General features: G+C 50.5%; 1 protein-coding gene across 3 annotated transcripts in view; it reads right to left on the bottom strand.

Annotated features, from left to right (window-relative positions):
• MVB12B (multivesicular body subunit 12B) overlaps positions 1-10,137 on the bottom strand; it is a 191,378-nt gene extending 181,241 nt beyond the window's left edge. Inside the window, exon 1 of one of the 3 annotated variants that reach the window (XM_004713305.4) lies at positions 10,060-10,137. Coding sequence is in view for 1 of the 3 variants with exons in the window: in XM_045288597.1 (XP_045144532.1) it covers positions 2,104-2,163 (60 nt within the window). In the remaining 2 variants the exon portion in view is untranslated. Of the gene's footprint in view, positions 1-2,103; positions 2,172-6,045; positions 6,065-10,059 lie in introns of those variants that run through there. The other 2 variants (XM_045288598.1, XM_045288597.1) reach the window with 2 other exon arrangements.
• Between the last annotated feature and the right edge of the window lie 176 nt (positions 10,138-10,313).

Genomic DNA, 10,313 nt, shown 5'->3' with positions numbered 1-10,313 from the left:
GGATGAATGAAGACTTTCCCAACATGCCATGCTCAATGAATACTAGGCAATGGAGCTTGGTGGGAGGAAGCCTGCAGCCTGCTGTTGCCAGCCATGCTGTAAACAGAATACTTCAGGGGGGCCCTGGCTCCCAGCACTGCAGCCCCTCGCTGATGCTGTCAGTCCAGGTTCATAGAGAAATGAACTTTAACTATAAAGCACCCCTTTATCCAGACCGGCGCACTGCTCCCTTGTAGCTGATCAAAGAATTACTATAACAGTGTGCTTAATCCCTAAAAGTCAGCAGTGCTGGCTTTAACTGATGTTGAACATTGTTTCAGAATCAAAGGCGTGCCTCCCGGCCCCAGTCTGGGAGAAAGCTAAGCTACTGTATCACAGTTGAAAACTCAGGGGAACTTTGATATCATCTCTGTTTAATTTCCACAGCCCTCATGAGCCTGGAGTTTATCTCGTTTTATCAACTCCCGTACTGAAATCAAAACCCAGCTAACAAAACTCGGACTTCTCTCCACTGAGGCCCCTTACAGTGGTGGGGTATGGGCTGAGGAGTTTAAAGCGTTTTGGGCGGGGTGGGGGGAGGGCAACAGCAGCAGGGGGCCAGGAGGCACTGTCTTCAAAGGAGATGGATGCAGCAGGCAGGGAGAAGGGCACATCCGCCTCCCTGCGGTGGGGAAGGCAGATTCAGAAGGGACCGGAGCTGCTGCCAAGGCTAAAGGCACGTCTTGCACACAACTTTTGTGGAGAGTAATTTCAAAGTACGTTGGGCAGGGTGGGGGAAGGAAGGTTAAATTGGGCTACTGTCATTGAAAGGACAAAACCAGTGGGTTAATTAAGTCCCCACAGAAGAACCAACTTGTGATCTGCTGGTTTTAAATCCAAAGTCAAGGGCACAAAAGACATAAACTGTCTGCCCTCATCTACCAGCTTGTGGGGCCGGAGAAGGGAAGTGAATGAATATTTCATTTGCCGTGGGAAAAAGCTCAAGAGCAGGGTCGCCACTGGAAACGGGCTGGCCCCCAGTACCAGCTGCAGCTCCGCCCATCCTGGGCCAATTCTCTGCCAGTTTCCCAGGCCCAGAGATGGCCTGCGGGAACCCATGGGGCTGGGTACTGACATCTTTCTGTTAACACATTGCAAGCAGGGGACAGGAGGACACTGTCTGGTTTTCACTGGAGGGAGCTTGTGGCCAGACTTCCCCAGTACACAGCCTGGTGCATACAAACCCACAAACTGGGTTACCTCCATGCAGTTCCATGCAGGGAAGTTTCCAGGGGTGGGGGGAGGGCCTGCAGCAAATTGAGGGCAAGGTTCACATAGCAAGCAGGAGAACAGCCAGCCAGCTCTAGGGTCATTGTGGGGGACAACTGCCCAGGCTGTGGGGTGGCTCTCAGAAGTGTCCCCGTGCCTCCTGCACTTTGATCTACACAGCTCTGACTTAGGTTCAGCTTGGCCCGATGGGACCATTCTGCAAAATCTCCACCTCCATCCTTTTGCCATTAAAAATATAGGGACAGGGTTTGACCTTCCTGCTGGTAGCCACAGGCCTGCCCAAATGGGGCATGTTAAAGCACTCTGACAAACACTCTTGGGTACAATCAAGTAGCATTGGGGCACGGAATTCTGGGAGGGCCAGTCAGCTATTGGGGAAACTAAAGCAAATATTTTTCTAAGCGCTTGTAGATCACAGAGGATTCTCCTGGTTGGAAACCAACACTTGCAAGCACATCCTTTTGCCCTAGTAAACGTCTGTTTCTCCTGATACAAGAACCTTGTGTTATTATGGTGGTGTAATAATACGACAATTCAACCCAACCTACACTTTGATTTATATTAACCATTTCATTACCGAACATAAACTTTCCCATAAACTACAATGTGGCAGGCCCAAGGGCTCCGGTTCCTGCAGCCAGATCTTGAAACCCATGCCCCAGAAATGAATGTGGCATTGAAAGGCAGTGCTGCCTTGGCTAAGCCCTGCACCTTACTGGCTGGAGTCTGACGACACCAGGGCCCGTCCTCTCGGGAGGGAAGCCCCCTCTCCCGTACATGTGTGAGCCCCACCCTGAATGAGGGGTATCCTTGCCCACTCCCATCAGGCCTTACCTGGCCCTGGCTGTGTTGGGTTGTCCCCTGGGTAACAGGGGGAAAAAAAGAGGGTCCCATCAGAAGGCCAGTGCCGCATCTTGGGCCACGTTGCCTTGCAAACGAAACCACTCCCAGGGGGCCACAGGAGTGTTCGGTGATATAAGATGAGTGGCACCCTGGTCCTAATGGCCACAGAGCCTGAAGAGAGAAAATGTCCCCATGACATGTCATGGCCCATCCCTGGTCCACAGGCCAGAATCATCAGACCAGTTTTCCTTTAGACCTGACTTCAAGTCAGCCAGCCTGTCGACACCCCACTGCCACCCCCACCCTCCCTGACTTTTACCCCTGTCTTGAGAGTTCATTTTTCACATTTGGCTTGCTGTAGCCTTCCAAAATACCTCCGTAGTCCTGAAACTCAGAGGTACACATCTAGTGACACATCATTGACCTATGAGTACCTCAAATGTGCCTGGCCTTGCCTTCCTTCCCCAAAGTAAGCTCCCACATTCCTAGTACGTCACAGAACCTGGAACTTCAGAACAGTTGTGGCCCATAAATGTCGATGGGGCACTTCAGTGCTATGTGCTGAGGGCACGCACGTCAAGGCTGTAGAGAAAAAGTTCCTCATCAATGAGGGTGGCGCGTGATGGAGACCCAATGCCCACCTCTAGACAACTGGACATACCTTGCAGAGGGGTAGTGGGGAGATGAGTCACTTAGGGTTCAGTATAGCAATAATGAAACCCACAACCTTCCTCTAGTTCTTAAACGCTTCCTCCCACCAACTACCAGGACCCCAATTTTGCCTTGCAGACCTGGTTAGACCAGATGATGCACAGCGGTACAGATGGGAATTGGAAACGCAGGGAATCTAGGACAAGAAGGGAATTGGAAACGCAGGGAATCTAGGACAGATGAACCTCTCAGGACCCCAGGGGTGACAGTGGCGATACCAGGAGGGAAAGGGGGTGTAGAAAGGGGGAATGGATCACAGGGAGCTACATATAACCTCCTCTCTGGGGGACGGGCAGCAGAGGGGTGGGTGATGGGAGACGCCGGACAGTGTAATATAAGATACAATAATAATTTATAAATTATCAAGGGTGCATGGGGGAGAGGGGAGGAAGAAGGGAGGGGGAGGGGAAAAAAGGAAAATGAGCGGATTCCGGGAACCCAAGAGGCAAGCGAATTTTGGGAATAATGAGGGCAACAAATGTATAGATGTGCTTTACACAATTGATCTATGTATTGTGATGAATTGTATGAGCCCCAATAAATTGATTTAAAAAAATAAATAAAAAAAAAAAAAAAAGTCCTACCTTCTGGAGTAGTCCTTTGAGCACTCCTAGAGAGTCCATGAAAACAGAGAGCCCTGAATCCCACCTCGAGAAACACTGATTGAATAAGTCTAGGTGGGGCCCGAGAACCTGGATTTTTAGCAAGCTTCCAGTGATGTGTAACTGGATGGTCCACAATCTAAATTTTGAGTACCACGCCACCCCCCACCCCCTAAAAAAAGCAACCAAGCCCACTGCCAGCAAGTTGATTCTGACCCACAGCGTCGCAACAGGACCGAGTAGAACTGCTCTTCCTTCGGGGACCCGAGGCTGTACAGCTTCGGGAGCGGACCACCTTATTCTCCTGCAGCAGACTTTTGTCGACAGGACAGGGGACACAGAAACCAAAGCGAAAGCTCACTGGTGTCGAGCCCATTCTTACTCGTGGTCACCCTGTGTGCCATAGCACTGGATTTCTCCAGAAGGTAATATTTGGCTGTAATCCAATGTACTCACTCAATGTTTGATGAACGATCCGATGAGTGAGGGAACCTGCAGCTAATCTTCCGTGGAGAACAGGCACCAGCCAAATGGGACAGGGGAGGGAGGGCGGATTCTGGAATCAGGAAGACCTAGGTTCCTGTTTCAGTACTCACTTGGTGGGTTCTTAATCTGGTCATTTAACATTTAAGCTGGTCAGAGCCTCGTTTGTAGAACCAGAATATTTACCCTGCAGGTACAGGGAGGATGGGGAAGCAATCCTGTCTTGCAGGTAGAAAATGGCCCAATCGTCACTAGTTGTTAAAGGAACAAATCCTAACCATAGGCTGAAGACCCTGAGAAGGAGACATACTGAGGATGCCTTTTCTTCTAGAAAGAGTGTTCCACAAGGGAGACTTTCAAGAATCATTTACTGTATCAATCAGCTCACCTAAGCCCAACCACCAGCCTAGGAACGAGTCATCCGAGGTCCTCATCTCCATGCCATAGGTCAACCAACTTACCTCCCATTCAAAAACACCCACTTACCTCACCAGTCAAAACCGTGGTCACATCCCCAGCCCCTCCGCTAATCTTGCCCAATTGCACCAAACAGATGTTCTCACTGAGAATCCTGACAGTCAAGCAAAGAGGACGGCCCTCAACAAGCACGGCCACAACTATGCGGATGGCCCAGGACTGGGCCGTGTTTTGTTCTGGTGTGCTCAGGGTCACTATAGGTCAGAGCCAAGTTGATGGCACCTGTGGTAGCTACATAACCTGTTGTGAATTTGAGACTTAAGAGTGAAGGGGTGGAGTTTAGCCTGTCCATCGGATCGCAGCTTGATGACCTCATTTGGAGCCACGGTGGAGATAAAGAGCTAGCTGGAGGTGGGGCACAGACACACTCCCTGCAGTGACATTCCTGTTGACAAGACACATGGAGCTATGCTAGAGCCCTGGAGCTGAAGAAGCCACGTGGAGACCCTGAGTGTAAGCGCTGAGATGCTTACACCACCACTGGATCCACAAGTCTTTCCACCCACTGGCCCGTGATCTTCCTGCACTAGGCATCATTGCATGTGTTGTGTGAGTCTGAAGAGGACTTTATAGATTGGTATCAGCCATATGGGCTAACATCGGACTTATGGACTTGATCTAGACTGGGCTGGGATGTTTTCTCAATATTCAATTGTTCTTGTATATAAAGCTCTTTCTTATACACATATGAGTCTCCCTGGATTTGTTTCTCTAGTCTACCCGGACTAACACGGCACCTAACAATAATCACTGCATGCTAACACACGCACACAGTCTTGCCTCTCAGAAAAGTGGTCACACACTTTCCCTAGCAGGATCTATGTAAGTTCTTCATAGGTTTTATGCCCACTATAGTGTGTAGCTCACAGTGGTACTGAATAAATTGATGATATGGATGGATGGATGGATGGATGAGTGGGTGGGCAGATGAATGGGTAAATAAATCAAATTCTTATCCGCCTTTAAAACCCAATGTGCACTATTGGATTAGGAAAGGGACATGAAGCAGAAGGTGCACAAGTGAGACCAGACCAGCCAGGCCCCTTCCAGCAAGAGGCCCACTTAGGATAAACACCACAACCCCAGGAGTGAGCCAACTGCAGCAAGCAGAACAGAGGCAGGAGTACACACTTCCCAGTTTCAGGCGTGGGCTTGATTGTGTTCAACTGGGGCTGGCTGAGTGCCTGGTGTAAGCGGTGGGCCTCTGGAGATCCCCTGGGGAGGTTTTGAAATGACAGCTGCCCCCCTTAAAATGACAACTGCCCCCAATTCCCAGCTCGCCAGGTTCTGCGTCCACCCATCTGTGTTGGGGCTGGGACTGGATAATGCGCAGCCCAGGTCAGGAACCACTGTGTTGGGTGATGCAGCGACAAACAGGGCCCAGCTTTCCACCTGAGGAGTTCACGGGCTGGAGAAGTACCCTGTAAGAATGGGACTGTTGGCGAGGGGACAATCTCTCCTGTCTGGGGAGTCAGGGAGATGGAAGAGGGAGAGATGACACTCACGCTGGCCTCATTGTCTGAGAGAGGAGCAGGGAGGTACTTGGAGACACAGCACAGTGGTGTGAGAACCCATGGGTTGCTTGGGAATGGCGAGTAGCGCCTGGGCTGGAAAGGTTTAGGCAAGCAAACCAGCAGAACACAACGAAACAAACGCTCACCGGCAGTTCTCCATTGCTGAGGTCTACACAATGACGTAAGGGGCTCTGGTGGTGTCGTGTACAACCTTTGGTTGCTGACGGCAAGGTCAGCTGCTCAAGGCCCACAAATCGCTCCAAGGGGGAAAGATGAGGCTCTCGGCTCCCACAAAGACTGACAGTCCAGGAAGCCCGCTCTGAGTCAGAGCGGCCTTGGTGGCAGTGGGTTTGGGGTTTTAGGAAGCGATGACGTCTATCTACAGAAGGAGAAAGAACCCCAGACGTTGGAAGAAAGCAATTCCCATGCAGGTTTTCTTTCATCCTATTTCACCTCCTCAAGCCACCCCTCTTCCTTCAGCCCCCCACACCCGGGGGCCTCCACGTGGTGTTAGCTCAGTGGGAGGACTGAGCAAACAGTAAAGGAATGAAAAGAACACCAGCCTTGATGTCCCTGGGATTCAAGTTTGAACTGGGATTCAAGTTTACAGCTGCCTGACCCTCCAAAGCAAGTTAACTAAGTTGGGCCTTACGTTCCTATCGCTCTAGAATTGAAATGATGGATCACAAAATTTCCTCTACGGAGTTCTCATAGATATAAAGCATCTAAAAGGAGCCCTGGCAGTTGGTGTTTTGAGTTGGGCTGCAAACTGCAAGATCAGCAGTTTGCAAACACCAGCCGCTCCCCGGGAGAGAGACGGGGCTCTCAACTCGTGTAAAGACTTAGTCTCAGATCACAATGCTCGACACATAACCACAGACCCTGCCCCAGAGGGACGAACAACAGAAACCATGGGGGAAGGCAGACAGCGGTCAGTGTAAGATATGAAAATAATAATTTATAATTTATCAAGAAGTCACAAGGGTTGGGGGGCAGAGGAGCTAATCCCAAGAGCTCAATAGAAAGTAGATGTTTAGAAAATAATGATGGCAACATATGTACAAATATGCTTGATACAATTGATGTTGGACTGTTATAAGAGCTATAAGAGTCCCAATAAAATGATCTTTTAAGACAAAAAAAAAAGAATTAGTCTCAGAAACCCACAGGGGTAGTTCTGGCCTATCAAGGTCACTCCTGCATGCGCATCGACTTGGCAGCAGCAAGTTTGGTTGGGCTTGAGGGAAGGGTAGCTCTTGTTTCAGCAAATGTAAGTACAAACCCAAGGTGCGGCGTATGGAATAGGAAAAGCCCGCCACCCCATCCCCAGAGGTTCCTCTCAGGAAGGTGTGGCTGTGGGGCCCTGGAATCTGTAATTTCATAGACACCCCAAGCACATTTCACCATTGATCCCTGTTTTCTAAAGGATCAGAGGGTCATCTTTTGAACATTCTGCTCTGCTGAACAGTATCTGACAAAAATATAAGATGATACACACACACACACACACACACACACACACAAACATATGTGTTCATGCTATGTGTGCCCACATATATGAAAAGGGCTTCAAAAGTCTGTGGGAAACTTCCATTACCTTTTCATTCCAGTTGTCCACAGACTTTGTGAAGCCCCTTCTAGATATGGAGAGAGTGAGCATGCGGGCAGGTGAGAGAGGACTGGTGCTGCTGCTAGCCACAAGCCCCCCCACCCCACCCCCGCAAAAGGGCCTCCAGGCCTCAGCAAAGCAGGAGCGACAAAGCTCCTGTGTGTGACCCCTGGGCTCCAGGCCCACAGGCCTCTCACATTTCAGCCTGGACAAGCTCTGCATCTCGCCAGAAGCGTGTTGAGTAAACCGAACACATGCCCACAGGATGTCTCCAACAAGGGATAGAATGTTCAGCACACCCCGCAGTGGCTCCCAGCCTCCCAGGCAGCTGGAGAGAGATCTGTTGTAGACAAACCCATTGCAAAACCGTACAGACAGTGCAGGCAAACCACAATCCCCAAGGGCAGCCCGGCGAGCAGACGGCCAAGGCAAGCCCACAGGGCCAGGGAAACGTTGGCCAAGGAGGGCCTCCCAGAGAACGGGACCAGGCTAGGGAAAGGCAGCCCATTCAGGGAACCCAAGCCTCCTCTTCCACACTCCAGCTAGCAAAGGAGAATCTGCTCACTCAACCGCAGTCAACTAAATACAGTGTTCTGGGCCCGACCACATCCAGCCATGTAGTCACTTGTTATCTTCATCATCATCATAACACCTTTGGCGCTTCTCATGCTGTACTCCAACATTGGCGTTACTTTCCAGGGTGGTGAAAACATCATCGCTCTTTGAGCAGGAAGCCCTCAGCCCTCACAGCCTGCTAACGCAGAGGGGTCTCCACCGCATGGATTCAGAGATGCTGCAAAGCCATTGAACAGAGCTTAAGCTTCAGGGCCCTCTCTTGCATGTGCCCCAGCCAAGGCCCTGGGAGAGGCTTGGTCCACGGGTTCATGAGGTCTTATGATTTTAGAAGATGTTCTTTTTGCCTAAAAGCCACGCTCCAAATTGCGTGGCGGACCCACAAAACCCTCATTTCAGGAGGACCTCCACCCCTGATTGTACTGAACACAGCCACACACACCATCATGTTCAGCCTTCCGGACTACGTTATGGTGTTAATTTCGTAAGTCACTTTTACAAATGGGTGTCCCGAGAGCTTCCACGAATTCCACGACTCGTCCAAGATTTTCTAAGAGGTTCGAACCCCAAGTCCTGAATCCAAGCCCACTGTTCTTTTGACTAGTCTGCCATTTCCTAGTTCTTCTGACAGAGCTCAATAATAACAGAAATAAACAGAAAAATAATTTATAAGTTGAATCCACTTCTCTGATTAACTGGTCAACAAAAACCCTTAATAATAACCACTAGCTTCTATTGACCACTATCCACATGGCAGGCGCTGAGCTAAGCTTGCAATCTTTCATATACTTCTCTCTACAGTCCTATGGAAGGTACCCTGGAGGCATCGTCAGCTACACACAGAGCTGCTAGCCACAAGGTCTGAGGTTCACATCCAGCAGCCGACCCTTGGGAAAGAGATGAGGCTGTCTACTCCTATAACAATGCAGTCTCATAAACCCACAGGGGGCAGTTCTGCCCTAACTGATAGGGTCTCTAGGAATCAGAATTGACTGGATGGCAGTCAGATGATCCTATGCGACAGATACTAGTACCATCACTTGGCTGGCAAGGTAATGGAGGTTCAGCAAAGCTAATTTACCCAACAGTAAGAAAGCCTGGCCTCACACTGACGTCAAGTTCTAAAGCCCTTCCACTGAAGTATGGTGCAACTGTCCAGCTAGAAGTGGGGACAGTCCTCCAGCTGGATGGCGGCGGCAGCGCAAGGAGAGTGTCTTGACTATACACCAGGAATGTGGCCTGCTGACTCCAAATAAGGATGCCAGGAAAAAGGAGCAGATGAGTGAAAAGAAGTGGCTAGGTCCAAACAAACCAATAACTGCCACAACCACCACTTTGGACAGATCTTGGTGCCCGGCTCTTAGAAGCCCAGTATTCAGAGACTACTTCGGTATTCCCAGTCTGGCACAAGAGCTCAAAATACCCCACGTGATTTCACAAGAGAGGTGTCACCCATCACTTGTAACTCACTGAGCGTTTTCAAACAGACTTCATTTTACAGTTACTCCAGTCTTCCACAGAGCTATCTCCTAATTTTTCTAAGACTTCTCTGGTGCCGCTGATAAGATTTTCTAGCCCTGCTAAAATGAGATGAGATCCAGCCAGCTGTCGAGAAAGGTACAATGAGATTACACTGAGGAGGAACCACCAGGGACAAAGGCCCCTAAAGAGGAGCTGGCCTGCCTTCTGCTTTTGCGGCTGGAATCTGAGTGGGCGCTTGTCCTTGCCTGGGGGAGGGAGCAGAGGAAGGGCCAGAGCCGATTGCCCTGTCGTGGTCTTCCTCTGCTGCAAAGGCTGCTGGGAGCAGAGAAGAGTCACATCTTGGAGAATGAGAAAGAGCGGTCCATTAGGGACCATTGTGCGTTGGTAACAAAGAAGACAAAGATGCTTGTGCTCTATCTTCACCTGTGCCTACCTCTGAGGGTTTGCTGTGGAGAGCCTGTCCTTCTGTCCCCTGGCCCTATACCTTTGCACCTACCTCTGGCACTTGTACCTCCCTTGCACTGAGGCCCACTGCAGGGTGCTCATCAACATGCCCACCATCCTTCCTGGGTGATCCTCTGGGTCTCAGGGTCCTCGGGCTTGGATGGCCTCTCTGCTGCAACCAGGTCACCGAGGCCAGATGATACCCCAGAGTCAGGTGCACGCTGGTGCACGCCCACGTGACCACAGAGAGGTGGACCCCAGGCAAGATCGGTCCAGCCACTGTCCCCAGGCTCCCCCAGGCCCTTC

This window comes from Echinops telfairi, unplaced genomic scaffold, assembly GCF_000313985.2.
Source record: "Echinops telfairi isolate 266 unplaced genomic scaffold, ASM31398v2 ScPeMD7_22;HRSCAF=79, whole genome shotgun sequence".
Taxonomy (NCBI): domain Eukaryota; kingdom Metazoa; phylum Chordata; class Mammalia; order Afrosoricida; family Tenrecidae; genus Echinops; species Echinops telfairi.
Note: the sequence above shows the minus strand (reverse complement) of the source record. Positions and strands in the feature narration are given on the sequence as shown.